General features: G+C 37.1%; 1 protein-coding gene across 1 annotated transcript; it reads right to left on the bottom strand.

Moving 5' to 3' along the window:
- Positions 1-2,444: 2,444 nt before the first annotated feature.
- On the bottom strand, positions 2,445-24,361 carry RASEF (RAS and EF-hand domain containing). The gene is made up of 16 exons (XM_009995471.1): positions 24,333-24,361; positions 23,449-23,539; positions 20,582-20,677; positions 19,448-19,525; positions 18,872-18,987; positions 18,066-18,134; positions 16,657-16,741; positions 15,295-15,377; positions 13,442-13,676; positions 12,326-12,407; positions 12,023-12,160; positions 10,968-11,049; positions 9,589-9,703; positions 8,610-8,729; positions 7,258-7,334; positions 2,445-2,553 (listed from the first exon to the last, which is right to left on the bottom strand). Exons 1-16 carry the CDS (start codon positions 24,359-24,361, stop codon positions 2,445-2,447), a joined length of 1,605 nt encoding a protein of 534 aa, XP_009993773.1.
- Positions 24,362-24,678: the final 317 nt, after the last annotated feature.

The raw sequence follows: 24,678 nt of genomic DNA, 5'->3' as shown, positions 1-24,678 counted from the left end.
CTGGGTGGAAAGATGCTACAACTCTGAAAACTCCTGAATGGAATAAGATAGTGTGTGAAGATACCCTTAGAACTACAAAAGTACGCCAAACATGTTTTGACCCACAGCTGGATGCAGGATTCCAGGTGAGGTCTCACCAGGGCACAGTAGAGGGGCAGAATCACCTCTCTCAATCTGCTGGCCAAACTTCTTTTGATGCAGCCCAGGCATACGTGTAGAAGCACTTCTTGGTTTTTTGTTTGTTGTTGTGGTTTTTTTTCTTTGTACACATTCCTTGCCAAGTTCAGCTCCAGCTGTGGCTTGGCTTCCTTGGCCTTGTCCCTAATTGGGCAATATCCCTACCCTCTTTCCCCAACACCTGGCCCTGCTTCCACTGGTGGTATAGCTCCATCTTGCCTTTAGTTTGACCAGCAGGTCTCGACTCAGTTACACTGGTCTCTTGCCTTCCTTGCCCAGCTTCTTACACCTGGGGATTGAGATCATCTGCACTTTATGGAAAGCATCCTTAAAGATCAGCCACTTCTGCTCTGGTTCCTTGCCCCCGAGGGCCACTTCCCACAGGGGCCCATTTTCTAACTCCTTGAAGGGCTGGAAGTTTGCTTTCCTAAAATTTAGGAGTCCTGACTGTGCTTCTCATCTGCCTCACACCCCTTAGGACAGTGAACTGCACTACTGCATGATCACTGCAGCCCAGGCTGCCTTAAATGTTGACATCCCTGAGGAGTTAACTTGTGACTACCAGGTCCAATAATGCATCCTCTCAGGTAGGGCTGTCTATTTCTTGTCTTAAGAAGCTGTCAGAGAGGCATTCCAGGAGTGTCCTGCATTGTATACAGCTTGCCATGTTATTTTTCCAACAGATATTAGGGTGGTTGAAATCCCCCAGCAGAATGTGAGCCTGTGAATGCAATGTCTCCTTGAGCTTCATCAATAAGAAAGAAATAAGTAAGTAAGCTTCATCAATAGCCTCCACCTGATCGGGAGAATGTATCATTCTGCTTCTGAGAACTCCCCTGTTTCATAAAACTGGTAACACAGCACAGGCTATGAGTGTTTAAATATAGTGCTGATAATATGCAGTAGCAGCTGCCAGTCATATGGGTTTCCAATCAGCCCATAAACCTTTATGAAAGGTTGATTTACTGAGCTTACGTTTCAGCCTGGAGATGTTTTAGTAATATACAAACACTGAAACAGTTTTCTGGCTCTAAAGGGGCCCTCTGCCATTCCCATGAAAACTGGTGAAAGCTGAGAAGAACTGGATCACGACTGTAGAAACACCTGTGATTTATACTACACTATAGGACCATTTGGAACTATTACAAGCAATAATAATTCTGTTTTTAGAGATGCTGACACCTAAAGCTACCATCCACTGCTGAGTTTCTCAGAATTTTCCTAAAATCAGGCAAAGAAATCCTCATTAAGGTCAACAGTTGCTGTTCATTTCAGAGACTTGTTTTAACAGATAGTTTATACAGATGCTTGTGCATGTGCAGTAATTATTTCACTTGCGGGTTTAAAACTTCAAAAACACAATGAATATCCATTGAAATAGACTCCTCTATACTACTACAGTCCCTCAATTAGTGTCTGAATGGCAGGCATTTTAAAAACAAGGGAAAAATTACAACCGTATTTCTCTGTAATGATAACAATTACCTAGTCTAAACAGGCAGGTATTAGATCGTTAATTCATCTCAGTAACCTTACATATTACAGGCATCATAACCTCTCCAGAATTTCATGTTAATGGTCCATGCAAGTGTTCCTGTCACTTCTGAGCTGTGTAGAATCAGATGTAAAGCCTACTTCTCGGCTCTGAATCAAACCCCAACTCTCAAAATTAAATAAATTCTAACTCACAAACTTATATGAAATTACACCAGAACCCCATGCATCTGCAACTGCCTTTTCCCAACAGAGACCATTCAACTTTGTACCCTGAACTTAGGGTTTACCTAGATCTAGGCAATCTTGTAATGGTTTGGGGTTTTCTTGAGAAATGTTTCATCAACATATAACTTGAGACCTTCAAAAAAGTATATAAGCAGACATGAGCAAAAAGAGATAAAATTAACTGAAGCTGTAATTTTTTTTCTTTTCCTATGACTGATAGATATTATTATGTTCTGTATGTAAGAAATAGTGAGCCCATAAAGAAACAAGCAAGTAAAGGAGATAAAACATATTACAATATTGTATGCAGTAACTGCTGTACAACCAATTCTTAGCTTACTTCATTGACTTGTACTACTTAAGAAAAGTGAAACCAGAGCCTATGGGATAAAGCAAATGCATAAACATGAATGATCAGAAAGTAGAGTCTAGATTTTTAACACAATGTGCAATTTCTTGAAATCCTTCATATATATATATATATATATATATATAACTTTTTTTAAGCAGACAAATTCTTTAGGATTAGGAAAAGTATCTGTCATTTAAACATTGCAACAGTTTTTCGTGAGTGCCAATTTTTTGACAGGTGTCCCAGCCAGCCTGGTCACTGACCTAGTGTCATCTTGATTATCACTTCGTTTTCGGACTTCGCTGCAAAAAAGCACAAACAAACAAAATGCATCAAATTAATACATTTCTACTCATATTAACTGTTCCATTTCTCCCAGTATATCTTACAGGGCTTAGTATGATCTATTGCATGGATAAAACTATGGGGTTTAAGGCACAGAATAAACATGTCTCTTAAGTTTCTACTGTGGAAGTAATATTAATAATTCTATAGAAATCAGAGTTACTGATAGAAATATACTACTTTCTGGTATGTAATAACTCCACAATGTTCTGTTTTCCCTCTCCTTTTGATAATTTTAATTTTTTTTTTTTACTTCAACATATTATCATAGAAATGGAATAGTTGAAAATATAAAGCTAAGTAACTGCCACTGCAAGCAAAGATTTGCCCTCTGAGGAATTCTGGATTTCTATTATAAATGCAGACTTAAAAGTTTTGTATGTATGAGTGTTTATTAATCTGTATTCTTATTATGGGCCCCCTAGGATGTTAAAAGCCAGCAATATGATTTCATGATTGATTACATACGTGTGTGTGTGTGTGTGTGTATATATACATATATATATATACACACATACACACATATATGAGACACGGAGACAGAGAGAGAAAATAATTTAAGTTGTCCTCATATTAGTAAAATAAATTCATTATGCTAGGAGGTGGTAACAGGTAAGTCTTTAAGACTATTTGCTCCAATTAAATGTTCATTTAAATTTTTTTAATTTCAAAATGCAACACTTCTTTCAAAGAATACAAATTAGTTAGACTTCAGTAAAGAAAACACAGCCAACTATTCCAGACCAAGGTTCTAGTTAAGGTATAGATTTCTGAGGATCGATGAACCTTACGAAGAAAAACCCCAAGCTGAGTTGGGTATTCTCTGAGATTCTGAAAAGAGAGGATGCCCAAATATTTTTTTAAACTTGAAACAGTTAAAGAAATTTATCATGTTTAAACGCAAGAGACAATTTTCCAGTTGTGATTAATTTCAGATAATTGTGCTATTGAGTCATTTAATGAAACAGCATTTCACTTCACATTGACACTGACAGACAAATAAACACCTATCTTCTTGCTGCTTCTCCAACAGGTAGATTTTCTTGGAAATACTCCTGAAGAAGTAATGATCCTCTCTAGAGAGCCAGTAATTTGTCTGCAAGCCATGCTACCAAGTAGTATTTTAAGAATTAATAATCAAATAGTGACCAAGCATCCAAACGTTTGATTATGCACTAGGCTGCTGCAAAAATCACATCGATATTGCTTGAAATTCTGGTCTTGAGCTCCATGTATTAAACTGAAAAATCAGAGTCTGAGGCTTCATTACATACTCCCAACCCTTCAAAATTACATTGCAACCAAGAATGGTTTGGAAAGGTAGTAGAAGTCTAACGTTTGACTTACACATTATCACAGAAATATCAGGCTGCTAATGGATAAACCTGGAACTACTACCTTTTAAATAATTTAAAGAATGGGACTTCAAAGAAAGTATAATACATTGGAATGGTCAGCAATAAAACTGAATATATATTAATATATCTGAAAGACTTAAGCAGGCTACCCATGGAGCTTGCAGAATCTCCATCTCTGGAGATACTCAAGACCTGCCTGGATGCAGTCCTGTGTCGTGCTCTAGGGGATCCTGCTTTAACAGGGGAGTTGAACTACATCAACTCTAGAGGTCCTTTCCAACCCTGACAATTCTGTGATTTAACAATTCATTACACATAGAATTATATGGATTTGAGGTTAATTTAAAAAATAATTAAGAAATTAAATCCATGTACCATTAAAAATGTAATCCATTCTCGAAATAGGTTTTTAAATTGTGAGCTACCTAACTGCAGTCCAATTTAAATCTTACAGAGATAGTGTTATAGAATCATAGAATCATCCTGGTTGGAAGGGACCTTTAAGATTATCAAGTCCAACCATAACCTAAATCCACCACCCATAACCTAAATCCACCAACCATAACTTAATCTATCAGTTCAGTGCTTAAATCATGTCACTAAGCACTGTATCTGTATTTCTTTTAAATACTTCCAGGGATGATGACTCCACCACTTCACTGGGCAGCCTGTTCCACTGTTCAACCACTCTTTTAGTAAAGAAATTCTTTCTAGTATCCGGTCTAAACCTTCCCTGGTACAGCTTCAGGTCACTTCCTCTTGTTCTGTCATTATTCACTTGAGAGAAGAGGCCAGCTCCCACCTCCCTACAACCTCCTTTCAGGTAGCTGTAGAGAGCAATGAGGTCTTTTTTCAGCCTCCTCTTCTCCAAACTAAACAATCCCAGTTCCCTTGGCCTCTCCTTACAGGACTTACTCTTCAGATCTTTCACCAGCTTGGTAGGTCTTCTAACATTTCATAGAATCATAGAATCATAGAATCTTAGGGGCTGGAAGGGACCTCAAGAGATCATCTAGTCCAACCCCCCTGCCAGAGCAGGGTCACCTAGAGTACATCACACAGGAACTCATCCAGGTGGGTTTTGAATGTCTCCAGTGAGGGAGACTCCACAACCTCCCTGGGCAGTCTGTTCCAGTGCTCTGTCACTCTTACAGTAAAAAAATTTTTTCGGATATTCACCTTGAACTTCCTATGCTCCAATTTACACCCATTACCCCTTGTCCTATCACTGGTCATCACTGAGAAAAGCCTAACTCCGTCCCCCTGACACTCACCCCTTACATATTTGTAAACATTGATGAGGTCACCCCTCAGTCTCCTTTTCTCCAAGCTAAAGAGACCCAGCTCCCTCAGCCTTTCCTCATAAGGGAGATGTTCCACTCCCCTAATCATCTTCGTAGCTCTGCGCTGGACTCTTTCGAGCAGTTCCCTGTCCTTTTTGAACTGAGGGGCCCAGAACTGGACACAATACTCCAGATGTGGCCTCACCAATGCAGAATAGAGGGGGAGGAGAACCTCTCTTGACCTACTAACCACACCCTTTCTAATGCACCCCAGGATGCCATTGGCCTTCTTGGCCACAAGGGCACATTGCTGGCTCATGGTCATCCTCCTGTCTACCAGGACCCCCAGGTCTCTTTCACCTACACTACTCTCCAGCAGTTCAGCCCCCAACCTGTACTGGGACATGGTGTTGTTCTTCCCCAAATGTAAAACTCTGCACTTCCCCTTGTTGAATTTCATCATGTTTCTCCCCGCCCAACTCTCCAACCTATCTAAGTCTCTCTGAATGGCAGCACAGCCTTCTGGTGTGTCAGCCACTCCTCCCAGCTTAGTGTCATCAGCAAACTTGCTGAGGGTACATTCTATACCCTCATCCAGGTCGTTGATGAAGATGTTGAACAACACCGGTCCCAGTACCGACCCCTGTGGGACTCCACTAGTCACACACCTCCAACCAGATTCTGCCCCATTGACTACAACTCTCTGACTCCTTCCTTTCAACCAGTTCCTAATCCACCTCACTTCCTGATCACCAAACCCATACCTGATCAACTTTTCTACAAGGATGCTGTGGGAGACGGTGTCAAATGCTTTACTGAAATCAAGATAAACCACATCTACCGCTCTACCATCATCTATCCACCTAGTAATTTCCTCATAGAAGGCTATGAGGTTAGTCAAACATGATTTACCCTTGATAAAACCATGTTGACTGCTCTTGATGACCCCCATGTCCTTGATGTGCCTGGAGATAGTGACAAGAACAAGTTGTTCCATCACCTTTCCAGGGATGGAGGTGAGGCTGACCGGTCTATAGTTACCCGGGTCCTCCTTCTTGCCCTTCTTGTAGACTGGAGTGACATTTGCTATCCTCCAGTCCTCAGGCACCTCACCTGTTGCCCATGACTTACTGAAGATGATGGAGAGTGGTCTAGCAATGACCTCCGCCAGCTCCCTCAGCACCCTTGGGTGCATTCCATCTGGACCCATTGATTTATGGATGTCCAGATTACTCAACTGATCCCTAACCCAATCCTCATCTACCATGTCAAACTCTTCCTCTATCTTGACTTCTTCTGGGGCTATAGGGATCTGGGGCTCATAGGGAGACCCTGCAGGAGTGAAGACAGAGGTAAAGAAGGCATTCAGCACCTCTGCCTTCTTTATATCCTCTGTCACCAGGGCTCCCACTTCATTCCTCAATGGGCCAATATTGCCTCTACTGCTAGTTTTGCTAGCTATGTATTTGAAAAAGCCCTTTCTATTATCCTTAACCTAACTTGCAAGGTTAAGTTCCAAGGAGGCCTTAGCTTTCCTAATTGCCTCCCTACATCCTCTGACAACAGTCCTATATTCCTCCCACGTGACCAGCCCCTCCTTCCATGATCTGTAGATTTTCCTTTTCCACTTAAGTTTGCCCAGTAGTTCCTTCTTTAACCATGCAGGTCTCCTAGCACCCTTACTAGATTTCCTAACCATTGGGACGCTCTGATCCTGTGCTTGCAAGAAGTGGTCCTTGAATGTTGACCAGCTATCTTGAGCTCCTTTATCTTCTAGCACCCTGTTTACCATTGTAACATTTGCAAGCAAATATGTTACTTAATCCACCTGAGAGTAATAGTGTCTTGCATTTCCCTATAATGATTTAACATGGTATTCTTTATTTAAATTTAGTTTGTTGAATTTGACGTTGGTACAATTTTAAATGTACATGTCTTTGTATGCACATTCACATAGAATGTCCTTGTTATAAAATATACTTGGATGTGTTTATTCAAAAATAGAAACATGGTTACTTACCGAGCAAGATGAAGAACTGCTTCTACAATATTAGATCCATCTTTAGCACTTGTTTCACAAAATAGCGCATTATAAGTCTGTGAGTAAAAATAAAATGTTAAGCCAACTAATCTGATTATTTTTTTTCCATCTGAAAATGTGTATTCAATTACAAATGCTTTCCTCGATAATACTAAGAACGATGATGTGCATTTAAATGAACAGGGCTTCTTTTGGTACTCTTCATTCACCAATATACTCACTTTAGTACTGAAAAAAAACCAACAAACAAACAAAAAAAACCCAACACAACCCAGTAACAGCTTTTTAATTGTATCTTTTTATACTCTGTATATTCTGAATTAACAAACTGAATAGAAAACACATCATAAGTTTAATGTCCAAACTCAATTGTAGTCCAAAAGACTGCAGAAATAGGAAGAGAGTTGTTAGGACAGGTTACTGAATTCAGCTTGTTAGCAACTCATGAACCACAGCATCTGGTATTCTAGCTGAATCAGAAATACCATTCTGTAAGAACAAACATGATACCTGCCCAGGTATAATCAATCCATTGCACAGCCACTCAGCAACTCAAGATTCTAAAGACTCTACTGGTTTTCTGCAAAATACGGGATATGTGCTTCCCTTGTCCTCCATATAAATACATGCAAAAAACTTGTCCACACTTCTGTTTACAGCAGAGTTCTGGTTCTGTTTCTGCAGATGTAGCAGGAATACAAGATAGTCTCCTGAAGATGAAAATAATCCACACAAAGTTGGACAGCCAGGCAAAAAGCCTCATGTGCTCATTAGTGTGCATCATACTTTCACTGGCAGTTTTTCTTTGGCAGAAGAAAAACTCAATCTCCTAGTCCATGCACTTTTTTGCCATAAAGGCTGAGAAGACTATCTCAACCAATAATGAAGTTCAGCTCAGAGGACACTAAGATGTGATTTAGCCAAGCAAACACCATGAAAATAGGATTGTTTTAATGAAAAGTATCCATGAATTAATTACTAGATTTGAACTAACGATCAGTAAATTACTTTTGTTTACTGGTTTCCCACATGAGGCAATGGCTACAAGCTGGAACAAGGGAAGTTCCATTTAAATAAGAGAAAAAACTTATTTACCATGAGGGTGACAGAGTACTGGAATAGACTGCCATGGGGAGGTTGTGGAGTTCCCCTCTCTGGAGACACTCAAAATCCACCTGAATGTGGCACTGAGTAATGTGCTTTAGGGGATTCTGCTTTAGCGAGGGAATTGGACTAGATGATGATCTCTAGAGGTCCCTTCCAATGCTGACAATTCTGTGATTAAAGTCCTTAAGACTATTTTATGCCAAAGTGGTAGACCTGGACCTTACCATAGCCAGCTTTTCTCCATAGTTTACATGCACACATTTTTGCCCTTGTTCTGTAACAGCTTGGCGGAGATCTGCTTTGTTTCCCACCATCATAATTGGAATATTCTCATGAGTTGCATCCTGTAAAGAGGATTTAATTTCCTTATTGCTAGAACACTCAGAATACAAAAAAGCAACTAGGATTGTGATGTTATACTGATTTACCTCCCACAAAAAAAAGAAAAAAAAGTCTTGCATGTCATCACAAAAAACGAGAAATTACGAAAGTCATGCTGAGATCTTTTGATAAGCTAGTCAATATACAAGGAGCCAGCTAAACCAGCCTGCAAAGATATGCTTCCATTCCCATAAAACCTGTTTCCCAGCAAGGAATTTCATGTCTTATGTTCATCTAATGGAAACGGTTACTGTATCTAAATGCTGTAAGAAAGAATTACAATGGTAAAAGTGATCAGCTCCTTTACCATGATTTAGAAAAATTAATTTCATTCATAGATTAATTAAAGATCTTATCACTTTCCCTCCTATTAAACACATCTGGTATAAGAGAAAAGTTTTGTTCATTAAATTCAAATTTTTATTCAAATAAACAGACAAGATGTACTAGTAGAAAGAAGTATTGAAAATTTCACTTGAGCTATAATGTACAGAACCTAACATACTAGTTAAAAATGCAGAGAATCTAAAAAATACTCAAGCCGTCTACAAGAAGGTATCTGAAATAGCCTCTCATGCTCATTTCAATAGGAAGTGAATGGGAAGACCGTGATTACGTGATACTCTTCTATGCAAAAAGATATATCCGTTTTAACACTAAATGAATGCACCAGGATACATTTAGGATTTACATGTGGCTTTTACTTCTATGCAAGACTGCACTCTGGCTAATTCCAATATACAGCTACTCAAATCTTCAAAGAATAAGGTTAAAAATACAGTGAAAGGCAGTTTGTAATTTGGATATACTTAGAGATCTTACCTCAATCATATCCACCCATTCTCGCACATTGAGAAAGCTTTTTTCACATGTTACATCATATAGCAGTAAGACACCATCTGCTCTTCTGAAGTATGACTTAGCAATACTTCTGAATCTTTCAGAAAAAAAAAATTGCATAAAGACATATTAAAAAAAGAATTCAATTTAACATCATTAAGAATGCAATGCTACTTTATTGCACTACTGAGTAAGATTATCTCCACATTACGAGTTTTCTCCTAGTTTCTTTCATAAGTAGTTCTTGAAAACTGGTGATGCAGGCCTACAAATGCCCAATAAGGTTCCACAGGATTCTGTCCTAAACAGCAAGCAACTTTTTTTGTATCAAAACAATCTCCAGTGTATCTATTCCAAATATTCTGCTTTGCACTGAGCTTTTGATTAGAGGGCAGAGTTTTTTCACTCATATAGAACTTCCTAAGTAGAGTGTGTTACTCTGCTACATTTTAAAAATATGAAACCAATACACTTATTCCAGGTATGAATCAATCAGTTACAGTCAACTTTGCTGTTAAAGTAACACAATCTGCTTAATAAACAAGTACAACAACTAGGTTTTTACATTATATGTTAAAATGTTCTTCACAAATTCATTACGTGGGAGGAGAGTAATTTAGCCTCTGCCTACTTCACATAATCACTCATTCAAGTAAAAGTAAACACATACAGCCCAATATAAATCTTGGTCAATGAGCTGATTAAAGTGAGTTAGATTAACCTCTTTACAAGCCCCAAAAGCTTGTAAAGAAGCCCCCAAAATTAGTAAAATAGTAATGGCTGTCAAGTAGGGATGTAATGAAATTCTGAGGAAACTCTACACAGTAATTTGAAAAATTTTAGATATACATCCAGTAATCTGTACAAGTTTGCCAGAAATTTTTTAAGTCTTTAGGGAGAAGTTTTCATGTACTAAATACAATGCAAATCAGGATCAAGAACTTCAAGAAAAGGAGAGGAGAAGGGACTCTCTAAGATAAAGCCTGCTCAGAAATCCAGGTCTGTAAGGACAAAGAAAGCAAAAGGCTAAAAATGGAAGAAACAATGTACACCCTCATATTTTTGTATTGCAAGAGAGGGACAGATGGATTTAATTAATTAATGCTACAGTTAACCTCAACTGTTCCTCTCCGCAGAGATATGTCAGGCATCACCAAAGCTAACAAACATTCCACCTTTCTTGGGGTCTCACCAAAGCAAAATCACATCTGTGTATAGACATCTATATATGGCTTTACTCACTTACTTACAATAGGGCCATATAATATTTAGTAGAATTTTTTTCATCTAGATGAAAAAAGGCAAACGTCTTTCAGAAACAAACCAATACTGAGGTTATGTAAGTGCAGAGGATCACTAACCTCTCCTGCCCAGCTGTGTCCCATAGTTGTAGCACTGTAGGTTCTCCATCAACAATTAGTCTTTTCATTTGAAAATCCACACCTGAAAAGAATATGTGTAGTCTAATAAAAAACATTAATAACCTTAAAAAAAACTCATAAAATTAATAGCTATGTGTCATTTACAGCTTATTTCAAAATTCATCCCTTTTAATAGATTACGAGATTTCAGTATGTCACATAGCCTTGAATTACAATAATCAATCTCTTGAATGTATTTAATTTGTCCTTAGAAAAACATTTAAAGAAATATTTTGCCCTCACATTTTCCCAGAAGTGCTGATACAAATTTGACCAACAAATAAGAAGATCCCTCTCTGCTTTATTTTGCTGAACAGATTTATGGAAGTAGAGAAAATTTTTTATAAAAACAGAATTTATTTCAAGTGCCAAGGAGGAAAAAGATTAATTAGAGCAAAAATCCTGGGTCAGAGCCAGTAATACAAATACATAACTGTGATTTGATTGGAAGGCAAAAATCTGGTCTTTGGAATCACTAAGACTAGTTTGTTAGCTGACAGCCATAATAATATATACAACAAGCCAGTCAGAAATCCCTCCAGCTGCATTTAAACCAAAGCTTCAATAGACTTCAAAGAAATGGAGACAAAAGGTAGTATGAAAGACATCAAAGCATAATGTGAAATACTGAGGAAGGCCAAAAGAGCTGAGAAGACACGAAATCAATGAAAATAGTGAAAAGGATCATACACACATTCCAAGTTCATTATACTGAAACTCCTCTTTCTAGTGCTTTGTGTTGTTCCCAAACAGGCTTTGTGCCTTGCAAAAAGAAACTAGATTAGAGCAGTACCCTGCTATTCACTCCAAACAGCAGTTAGGCAATTCTAAGCTTTAGTACTCAATTAGGTATCACAGCCTAAGAAACTGCACGTGCATATTCAGGAAAGCAAATTCATTGCAAGGGGTAATTCATTGCAATGGGTAATCTTTTCACCCAAGTCTGCAGAACAACAATGATATGCACTTTAGTATTTTAAGAACAGTAACTATACCGAGGGTTGCACTTGTATTGCCTCGAAATTCATTCTTGCAGAGTCTTGTAAGGAAACTGGATTTTCCCACTGCTGCATCTCCCGCAAGAACAATCTTGTAAGCCTTCTCTGAACTGGGGTATTTTGGAGAACACTCAGCTGCATCTGACTGAAAATAAAAGAATTTCAACTCATATTAAAAAATGTCCTCTATACCTAACATTTTTTCTTTCTTTCTTTCTTTTTTCCACCCGAAAGAACCAGTTACCTGAGGGGTGAGAGCAGATATGTGTTTCCTTGCTGAAGCAATTGAGCTGCTTCGACTTACTGGTCGTGAGGGCTTCCAGTCTAAAACTGTACTGCTGTTATCAGGACTGTACACTTCTTCATCCCTGATTTCAGGAACCTGAAAGTAAAAGCAAGTGTGTTAGCACCAGTGAGAAAAGCATGCTTTTTTTCAAAAGACACAGCTAAAACTGAATAAGTAATTTATCAGTTTGGATTAAACAGACAAAGGACCAAATAGAGCTGTGTAATTCTACTCAAAATACTGGACTAATTCTGTTCTTATTCACATTTGCTGGTTACTACAGCCTACATTTGGTTCTTAAAAGTACTTCCTATCTGATATATACACTTTCAGTAATGTTTGCAGTAGACCACATTAATTTGCCTAGGGACAATTTCAGATTAAAATTAATTAAAATAAACAAATACTTTATTTCAAAGCTTATTTTACAAAAAACAAGAGTTTTCCTACTCAATATGCAATTACTACTCAAGTGAAATTACATACAGGACAACTGAAATCAACACTACTCATAGCATTTTTAACTGCAGAGAATATATATACATCTCTACTAAATGCACAGTAAAGCACCTGCTCTAAAAAGCCCCTGTGATCCGCTGTGCTTGATACTATTCTTGCTACACAGTCATCAGTAAAGCTCTTGATTTTACTAAAAATAAAATGGAAAGAATAACACCTTCCTACGTTTCTTAATTCTCAGAGACTTACTATGTAAGTCAATATATGCACTAAAAGTTCTATTTTTCTCATATATGTGTTTTTTTCATTCACTGCCACAGCATAGTAAGAGAAAGTGAACAGATTTTACTTCTATAGTATCTGCTTTTTAATAATTAGAAAAAGGGCTCATGTCTACATGCTGTTTAACAACCTTCAACCGTGTACTTCAAAAATGAAGTTATTACATCAAAAATCTACGAAAAATGTGAAAACATACATTTTATCTTAAAGAGGAGTAACTGTTTATTCATTCTCCTATAAACTGTCACTAATCTTATTTAAATGTGTGCATCTAAAATACTTAGCTTTAGTTGGCATATGGGCAAAGGTTATTTCATTTTAAAAACTGGAAACTTATTTTGTCTCCAACCAAAGGTCTTTCTTAGAGAAGGAGTAAATCTGGCACTTACATCTGTATCAGAAGCATCACCACCAAAGCTTTCTTGCATACACTGTGACCTTTGAAAAATCCTTTGATGCCTGTATTCCGCTTCTGAGTCATACTCATTTGAATCTCTCAGCGTAGACAAACCACTGTCAAAACAGCTCTCAGGTAAGCTGTCAACTTCACAGTTTATCCTTTGCATAGGATCACAAAGGGCTAAAGAATCATAATCTTCATCCACACAAGAAGAATGAGATGATCTAATAAGAAAATATTGGGGGGGGATTATTCCGCATTTGTTCTTCCCAACAAAATCTGTGCCATTCTAGAATAACAAATAATTAGAAATGCTAACTCTACAGTTTAATACATATGTTAATGCCTATTATTTCACCTTTCTAAATTACTTATTTTTCAATCACATCTCTTAGGATGCTCAGATTAAATATATCATCTATGTTATTAATTATGACCTCCTGAGTCTCAGTAAGCATGCTTCTTTATTGATACACAGAAAAAAAAAATATTCAGAAAACAATGTGTGGTATACTATGAAGACATTAAAGGCAGATAATTAGAGCTGATGGTTTACTTAATTTTGGCCTATTCTAAGACATGTAAAATGACTTTGAAATACTGTATCTAATTTAAATGGGTGCATTTGCTCACAGAGGCACACAGCCAAGTAAGTAAAAACTATAAATATAGGAACAGAGGACAACAGAGTTCAGGAGATCAGTAATGGTAGAAGAAGTCACTGAAACTTGTTTTCTTACAGTTTGGCAGGCTACACAGAACTTAAAATTTTTACATGAAAGTTCCTTCTTTCTCCTCCCCTTTCCCTTAAAGGCCTGTTTTTTCTTTTTCTTTTTTTTCTTCTCTTTTGTCAGTCTGCATGCCTTAATATATATAATAATACTCAAATGGTTACAGCAATGACAGTATGGCTTACAGAAAAAACAATTTAATTTTCATTAATGTAAAGAAAGGGAAGATTAATAGAGTAAATCTTATACGAACCAACCTTTTTTTAAAAAGTTTGCTATAGTTACAATCATTAACCTGCTGCTTCAGCAAGACAGGGACATGCACCAAGTAAAGGGAGGTAGAAAAGGTCTCCAAGTCACAGCAGAGAATAAAAAAAGAGTGTAGCTCTGTCCTATTGGGAATGGCTCTACAACACTAAATTGCTAGAGCAAAGTCAGTATCAAGCCTTACAAAGACAGTTTGTTTCCAGAGGGGCTGGAAGCTCACCGTGTAATGGCAGACCTGAACACTGGGGTAAATCACCAATTATAAAGCTGTTACTGAGTTGAAGATAATTCCTTCCTGCAAGTGGCCAAATAGTGATGACAGGTGATGACATGATGATGACAGATCCACATGTATTCACTACTCTTGCATGTCAGTGTGAGATGAGGATGTTTATTGTTTAGAATAGTGAGGCTTATATGCCTTTGTAATCATTATTACATGGAAAAACCAGACACACAGACTAAAGATAGGATAAAAAATGTTTTATTTCCTGAATAAGCTAGCTAACAGAGATCCTTGGTAGATTTTTACAGTATCTTGGAGACACAGAGAGGTGACTGAGAATCAAACTAGAATCAAAACAGTCCAAGACCAAAAAACAGGGCATCTGAATTCTCTGTAGGTTCATGATTAGCACTGAGAAAAGTTTTCCTGAGCTTCCTGAAGTCACTGAAAATGTTTCTATTGATTCCAATTACACTTGGATCGTATGTTACAGTCACATATTCCTTCTGGATCAGACAAATCTACTCTCTCTCTCGACAATATTTGCTCTTCTAAGAGAAGTGTGAAGCCCCAGTCTTTTTTAACTTAATAAAAGCAAACTCAGCTTACCTGTCATACCGTGGGTTTAGAGGAGACTGCCCACCATTAAATTTAGGACTGCTTCTAGAAATGGTACTTCCTGGTGAGGTGTTTGCTAGTCGCTGCAACAGGTACATAACAAATGCATTATATGCTTGATGAACACAGTATAAGAATCTAGATTTGTCATGAAAAAAGTGTGCAACATCAGAATTACTGCTGTTCATTTTTATATATGTTTAACTACTCAAAAGTCCTCCTACTTGCAGTACTTTGGCTCCACTGTAGCATTAATACTGAAGTTGCTAGCTGTACTCAACCACAAAAGACAATGGAAAAGCCAAGAGGCTTATTTTAATGGCATGTTGACTACTAGAGTGAAAACAGAAATGCCACTAGCTGAGCTCATTTCAGTAAAGACAGCTCCTGGATCTTGAGTGAGATAGCAGAAAGAAGGGAAGAGCTCTACATGACAGAGTATTTTGTATGTTCTACTGTCCCTCTACATATTTATTCGCTGGGAACAGTTTCCTCTGTCATCTCTGTAAAATGCTTCTCTTGCTTCTGTTCAGGGCGTAGCAGAAGGAAATGATACCTCTTGTTGCATCCGCAGTGAATCTCTCAAAGCAAACATCAGCAAAAGACACATTCATTGGTATGGTATGCTGAAAACAGGTAATGACCCACTTTTCCTCCTTCCTGGTAACTATTGTCTCTGTGGGACCATTATTTCAGACTCATCCTTCTAAAACAATTATCTGCTTTCCTGATGGTGTAAGGGTTTGCCCAATCATTACTTTTGGAGTTTAACACTTTCCCAATGTTGCAAAATGGCACTGTAAAGTAGATATCTTACAACTGTTAAGCCTTCCTGTCTCTGTTTCGGAGTATGCCAGGTTGCATTTGTTACAACTCATCCTCACACATTTGTGATAGCCTAAAAGGGTCTGATGAGGTCCCTACTATCATCAGTCATTGCTATTCGCATGGATAAAAGTTCAAATTAGGTTAAGAACTTGCTACTAAAATAAAGCAGTATTCTGAGAAAAAAAAAAAGTGTGTTTTCAGTGATAGGGCACTCCTATATATATATATATATAACAAATATGGTCACTTCAGTGCAAGAGAAATTGCTGATTTATTCACCTTCTCAGATACACTTGCCATGTGATATTAAAAAAAAATAAATCTCAAGCACTTCAGAAAGCATCTCTAAAAAAATCTCATTATTTCACATAAGTAAAATCCTACAAAATTCAGCTACACAGGTATATACCCAAAGTGAGTCCACTGAAAAAAAATCAGTTTTCTGAGTACCCAGCAAAATACAAGCAAATATGCATATAGTGTTTTAAATTCTTAAATCTTCTAGTAAAACATAGTAAAATTATAAATACGTACCAATGATCTGTTGTACCTGCTGAAGCTGTTTTCAAGTGCACTTCTTAAACCATCATTGCTGTCATGTAGCTTTCTATTAGCTGACCTAACAGGGAAACATACATATTTTAGCTTCCAGGAGTAGCATGAATAAGACATTAAAAATTATTTAACTTATCGCAAACAAAACTTGAAAACTGTGGCATTATTCACTTGGGAGAAGAGGCCAACACACACCCCACTACACGCTCCTTTCAGGTAGTTGTAGAGGGCAATGAGATCTCCCCTCAGCCTCCTATTCTCCAAACTAAACAACCCTAGTTCCCCTAGTCTGTCCTCATAGGACTTGTTCCCTAGACTCTTTACCAGCCTGGTTGTTCTTCTCTGGACTCACCCCAGCACCATAATGACCCTCCTGTAGCAAGTGGCCGAAAACTGAACACAGTACTTGAGGTGCAGCCTCACCAGTGTCAAGTACAGGCAGCCAATCGCTTCCCTGGTCCCTCTGGCTACCCTATTCCTGATGCAGGCCAGGATACCATTGACCTTCTTGGCCACCTGGGCACACTGCTGGATCATGTTTAGCCAGCTGTCAACCACCACTCCCAGGTCCTTTTCCTCTGAGCAGCTTCCAAGCCACTCTTCCCCCCAAGCCTGTAGTGTTGCATGGTGTTGTTATGACGCAGCACTTGGCCTTGTTAAATCTCACACAGTGGGCTCAGTCTGTTTATTCAGCCTATTCAGGTCCCTCTGCAGAGCCTTCCTACCCTCAAGCAGATCAACACTTCCTCCCTGTTAGGTGTCATCTGCAAACTTACTGAGGGTGCACTCAATCCCCTCATCCAGATCATTAATAAAAGTATTGAACAAGACTGGACACAAAACTGAGCCCTGAGGGACACCACTGGTGACTGGCCACCAACTGGATCCAGCCCTGTCCACTCTAACTATCTGGGCCTTGCCATCCAGCCAGTTTTTTACCCAGCAAAGAGTGCACCTGCCTATGCTATAATTCTCCAGCTTCTTTAGGAGATGCTGTGGGAGACTGTGTCAAAGACTTTAGTAAAGTCCAGAGAGAAAACATACACAGCCTTTCCCTCATCCACTATGCAGGTCACCTGGTCATAGAAGGAAATCAGACTGGTCAAGCAGGATGATAAAATAAAAACATCAGCGAGAAACACAAAACTCAGATGCCACAGCAATAAATGTTGTCTCATGAGTATCTGACTTGAGTACACAGAACACAAACTTAATATGAAATGATAAAGATTAATACTGTTTTTTTCTATGAGAATTGAGGCCTTTCAGTAGTTTTACTTGGTATATTTTTCAAATCTCATGACAGTCTTTTGTATACAAAAAACATTTACCCTCAAATATGTCAGCACCATTTTTTTAAATAAAAACATGAATTACCAAGAACTTACTGCAGTATTTCAATTTGTCTTTCCAGGTTATCTCTGTCTTCAGTATATTCTCGGATAATTTCTAGGTCTCTGCAAACAACATTTAAAAGAGGTGATAAATATATTGGGAAAATATATAATCTCAAAAACATTTACATTTCTGTTGAAATATGTAAAAAGCCATTTTGCGCAAAGCAAAATCACTTGGTAAACTCAATTATCTCTGCCATTATATCTCAACAAAGACTGTGAAAGATGATCAACAAAATAATTATATGGATTTTATATATAAAAATATATATAATATATTATATATATTATATATAATTATATTATATATATATCCTTTCCCCTTGAATATCATTGTGTTATCTGAAGATAAGCATATGATAAAATGTCATTTACATTCCTTTAAATGAGCATCTAGAAACAGGTTTCATTTACTTTGGAAAAAACTGGTTTAGACTGACATGGGAGGCTTCCAAATCTATTCTCCCTAATGCTCATAAAGATATTAATCTGAGTGAAAGTAATGGAGTAAAAAGTATGTGATGCTGTATCTTTAACTCCTAACCAAAGTCCAAACAAAATCAATGGATTTCCTTGCAAGACTATGAGAATTTGCTTCATATCCAGAACTTGATCTTTCAGAAACTTGACAAGAGAAGTGAACAGTAGTAATGGCATACTTTGTAAAGTGTCAAATGCGTATCTATCATTCATGGCAAATTTAGAAAATAACAGTTACCAACTGCATACATAGTAAGTACATCAGATAACACGTTTTCTTCCTGTGGTGAAAATATTATCATGGAGAAGTACCTTACCTCTCAGTGTTCAAAGTCTGATCTGCATACTCGCTTTTCAAGCTATCTAATTCACTCTGCAGAAAAGCTATATTTGTCTGTGCTTCTAAAAGATCTTTCTTTAGCTTCTGATTTTCCTTAAAAAAGAAAAAAAAATGTTTGCTGCCAATCACCTGACATATTTTAATGGCAAACTATCAAAATTAAACAAAACATGAAATGCTAGAAAACTGGAGGACATAGGGAGAAAGAAAATGAAGTAACTCTAAATCAACAGAGAAGTCACTAAACTGGCATGCAAAAACCACTGAATTTTTGTGCCCATCTCAGTCACATGAAAAGGGACTACATGATCTCAAGCCATTTCTAAATGTCATACCTAGAATGTGTATGCATTTACAGAGAAAGGTATTTTCCATGTTAAAGATCTTCATACACTCATGAGCAACTTTAAAAGTGTTTTTCTTAGCTCTACAAAAAAACAACCAAAAACAAACAACCCACATCCCACAATCTCTATTGCAGCAAATATACAACTGAGGCTAACTGAATATGTTAATTCATATTGATATGATTCAAATTATAATCATCTCTTACCAGCAACATATCATGCATTCTTTTTTTCAATTCAACCACATCTTCCTTGTGATTTACATTTTTCGATTGCTCCTCCAGCTAGAAGGATAAAAAGTGTAACAGTTAATCTATGCCATTGATTGTTCTGATCCAAGTACATAAAAAGTAATGGAAATCACATGAAATAGCCCCTAAAAGATGTTACAGCTATTAAAGTTTTTAAAATGCATAGTTTTCTCAACTCTCTGAATAGGAAGCATTACTCCAAAAATTTCTGGATTTCTGTACAATCTTTTAAGTCGATACTTTAAAATGTTTAATGAACATTTTGCAGTCTGTAAGGGTTGAATATGCCTAACCAGTGACACAGAAGCCAGCCATTGAGGAGTTCCATTTTATCCCCACTAACTTTAAAAAAAAGTACATTCTACCTCATTTGTGCACTATTTGTGCTACAAGCTCTCATATTTCTTGCAATGAACTTCCATTTCTAACAATGCAATTCAATAAGAAGAAACAAATATATATCCTCACTGCTCACCGGTAAAACTTACAGCAAAAGCTAATGACAAAATTGAACCAAAATTACAGACTAACCCAAACCAATATTCCTATCTGAGACTTCAGTTTTCTTACGCTTAGGTATCAGATTAAAAGATAACATTGGAGTCAGGTTCCAACTAGTAATAACAAGTTTCACTAGTAATTTCAGTTTAAAATTTCAGCTTAAATCCACCTCTACCATTACCTAGATGCTAAAAGGCATTATACTACTGTAATGCAGTTGGGTTGCCAAATTCATCTAAAACTATGAATTATAAATACTTAAAAGCAATATATTAGGCTATTTCTGATGTACCAAATGCAAGACTAGGCAATTGCAGTATTTACAAATTGATGGATATAGAAAATACTTTGGCAACAGCATTTGGCTAGCAGTCGGTCCCTTTCCTAAACATTTCCGTAAATGCCACAGAACAAATGTAACAGCACAGAACGACAACACAATCTAAAAAAGTATTTGCAGTGTCCATTTACTAATACACATTAAATTAAAAAAACTACAGTTATGATTATCCATCTTGGGGAAGGCACTTCATAAGGTCATTGACTCTTAAAACACCTTAAAAAGATCTTCCAATTACTTCAACTCACTTTTTTTAGTTTTTTTATTGTCACTTGAAGATCCCCAACTTCAGTATCATACTGGTGCTTCAGTTCATTTAGTGCTTCTTCAGCTTTTCGCTTCTCCTGCAATATTTTTTTATCTCATTAGAAGTTGAGACAGGTTTCAAATGTTTCTTAAAAAGGACATTCATCAGTTTGGAAACCACAAAATTTGCCCCTAGACTAATGTGTGTAATTTTGTCTTTTCAGTACATCAATCTGCCCCTTCCTTAGGATCCACAGGTACCCAATTCTGTACTTGCAGTCAACTTATAAAATATTCAGACATAAAATGGTAATGTGGAAGCAAACAGTGGGTGAATTGTTTGCTACTCATGTCGTAGTCTCCCATGCTTAACAGTTTCAATGTCATACATAAAAAAAAAAAAAAATACAAATGAAAGTGTTCACATTTTACTTGTACATAGATTTAGGTATGTTTTGCATATAGAGAGGTATATAGACACATCAGCACAAAAAACAGGACAGTACATGTTTTCTTTCAAGCCAGACCTCTATGCCTAAAAATACAATGTGCTAGTAGGAACATTACTGTGCCACCATCAGCTATTTATTTCTGGGGGTTTTTGTACATTTTTTTGCTTTCAAATGTTTCATATTACATGCCCACCTCCAGTAAAAGTTATGCTGATGACAGTATCTTTAGTTTCCTATGGTACTTGACCTGAATATCAGACAAAGTACACCGAGTTTTATTTTTATCAAAACAGATTTTGAAAGAAAGTTACACCAAGCACAATGGGAAGAACAGTACATTTCAAATGCTGTAGATGACCAAGTGTTCAACTCACTCCCATCACTCTCCAAGAACTTAATAGACAGTTTCAGAATACAAGAAACCAGAACACAGCGGTGACACATGATGTCAGTGAGATATGTTGAGTTTTCACACAGAAAAGATAGACATGGACCTTGCTCAGAATTCAGTGCTTTCCTGTAGGTGATGCTGACATCTGTCTGGTAAAATTATAATCCATGTGTTAAAGCGATAATCAAAGTAATCAGCTTAAGATAGATTCTTTTACTGTTGGCACCTATATACTCCTAGGTAATGTTTGGTAACTATTTGCTTCCCTTGAAGAAACAAAATATAGGATAGGCTCAACCTACAGATAGTATCATGCAGATGCAGGTGTCCCGGTGGCATGAGTGAGATCACTCTTAACAAACAATTGCCTTGACTGCAGGCATTATGATTAATGATTTAGTACAATCCCACAAAGTAAATATCTTACATTTACTTTCAGGGCGTTTTGTAGGTGGAGTATGTGGAGCTACAAGCTAAAGAGAACATTTATGAGTGAAAATTAAGAGTGCTGCATGAAACAAGATACAGCCCATCCTTCATATCTATAGTTAGGTGTGAACAGTTGCGTGAACACAATCCACACAATTTGATGACAGTTTGAGGACTTTTTAGCATGAGAAACACCTACCAGATGAAGATAACACATAGCAGATGGGTTTTACATAATGCTAGTACATAACCATGAAAGTCCTCAGAATGAGTGAACACACACATCCCAGTCATCTTTTTACAGTAGTGAAAAAGAGACTTCAGGGATTTTTCAGTGATTTACCACTTTCTGCAGAACAGAAATTTTCCAGAGCAAATTAATTTATTTTCTAATCATAAATGCTCAGTCTCTGGAAATGGAAAGTTTATCTGTATTGAGAGTTGCACTATCATCAGTTAGGCATATTATGATATGCTATTTTGCTGGTGTAAAAACTTTAACATTTTTACATCATTATATTTTATTTCTAAGAAAACAGCTGACTTATGGTTTGGTAGGAGTGCTTCCTACTGTACAGAAAAAGACGATGTTTGAAGCACATCTATCAGAATATCATTTTCCTTCACAGGTCAATTACTGAGAACTATTTAAAATCAGCAAGTTGGCAGACCACGCACTTTGTTGCTTCTGATTCTGCAAACACATTGGTGAAATAACCTGTACCAAACACACAGACTTTCAATAAATTGTGTTCTACAAAATGGTAATTATGCTCACAGTATTATGTTTTTAATAAATTAATTTATGTCCACATTAGAACACTTTCACATAATGTTACTCTTATACACATTACAGTTATGTTAATCGTAGTTAATTTAGCAAGAGTTCAACATGAAGGAGACAATACAGGTGGTGTAGTTTTACTGTACCGCTTTCTGCCTGGAATTACACAGCCATATGTGGCTGTAATGTGTCTTTCCAGGAATAAGGGGAAGAGGACTCTTGTACTCTTCCATCAAGACTGCAAGTTGGTTGAAACAACAGCTAAAACTTGAGCACACTGAAACAGAATTTCACATCAACATTGGGAGGTCCAGGCACTCACATACTGTCATCACAATTATCCTCTCTTACATCCCTAACTCTCAAATAGAGGTAGAAGATGAGAATGGGGGAAAGACAGACCACCACTCCAGGCAGATATACAGATTGGGAACAAATGTTCAAAATATTAATTTCTGCGTAAATTTATGTCCTAGAAGAACTAGGTTCTATTATTTTATGATGAAAGGTTATTTTCTCCAATCTGTTTCCAATACTAGTCTCAGAAATAAATTCCTCTAGGCCGTCATATTCTCAAAGAAAAGTGACTTTTTTTTTTTTTCTTGATTTATTATATATGAGCAGCCATTCCTCCTTGGGAAAGCATGAAGAGAATACATTTTCAGTCTCATGAGTAGCTTCTCTTCACCCAGACACTGCCTTTAGTGGCTTTGAGTTAGTCCATCAGGATCAAAAACGCACCTAGCCATCTATCCTGTTTAAGACCACTGAGAGTTTGGCAATTACAACATTCTGTAAATATAAAATACTCACTTCCTTTTTAACTTTATGCTCTGCAGCCTGTATCCGTTGTTCCATCTCTTCCTCCAGCTCACTGAGCTGAACTGCCGCTTTATCTTGAGCTCTAAAATTTAAAAGTAAATACACTCTTAGGAATTACCCTCTGGCTTGAGAGAAAAGTTGTGAAACACATCTGTCTACCTCAGCTGAAACAGATCAGACAGACAGACATGGAAACAGCCTCAAACTGTCCAGACCGTGAAAATGGTATGGTTGGGAGACAAATTCACAAATGAATTTGAAGATACAGGCAAATTAGATTTTAAAGAGCAGCAGACAGCCCATGATTAGTACGAAATACATCACATCTGCACTTTGGAAATTAAGTTAGAGACAAAAGGTCCCTCTGGCTATCCTATGAAGAGACTTCAAAAAGATAACTACAGCAACTTGCAACATGCACATATACAAGATCTCTGTTCTGAGCTAATTTGTTTGGTTTTGGCAGTAATGATGTGAGATCGCAAATGCCAAGTATTTACAACAGGTAAATACACCTCTGGTAGCTGAAGAAGCAAGAATATAGTTTATAAAATGAAGGTATAATGGGAAAATATACTAAAACTCAAAGTTGCACTCAAGGAAGAGGAGTCACATTTTTTAAGACGTTAAGCATATGAATACAGCCTGCAAAAATTTGATCCAGGACCTACCCAAAACATTAACAGGGAATAATCTCTAAGCTGCTATAGGTGTTTCTGCATATGTGCATGCCTAAAAACTAACCTTTGAACTCTGTTTATAGAAATAATCTGCATTACATGTTTTGGTATTAACTCCCACTAGTTTAACCCAACAAAGTGTGAGAGAGAAAAAAGTAACTGCATTAAGTGAACAACAAACACAACTTACTATACCTTTTTACCGCAATGGCCAAAGTTTCCATCTCTGTGCTTTGAAGTTTGATCTCTCGGATGAAGTTCTTAATAACATGTTCATATGGCTGGATTAATCTTGGTTCTGCTATGTGTATGTTCTGATACAGAACACTGACCTGATCTTGTCTGAAAAAGAGAGATACCACTTTAAAACACCTACCAGGAATAACATTCTACAACCAGCTTAAAAAAACCAACGCATTACTAATTAAGCTTTGCATATTTTTAAGATTTAGCAAGTTAGATATGGACTTTGAACATTCAGCATAGTATGTCTGAATTCTTCTAAATTATGTTTACCCTTCCTACTTCTTTAATATAGTTA

Source organism: Chaetura pelagica, unplaced genomic scaffold (assembly GCF_000747805.2).
Source record: "Chaetura pelagica isolate M959 unplaced genomic scaffold, ChaPel_1.0 scaffold473, whole genome shotgun sequence".
Taxonomy (NCBI): Eukaryota; Metazoa; Chordata; class Aves; order Apodiformes; family Apodidae; genus Chaetura; species Chaetura pelagica.
Note: the sequence above shows the minus strand (reverse complement) of the source record. Positions and strands in the feature narration are given on the sequence as shown.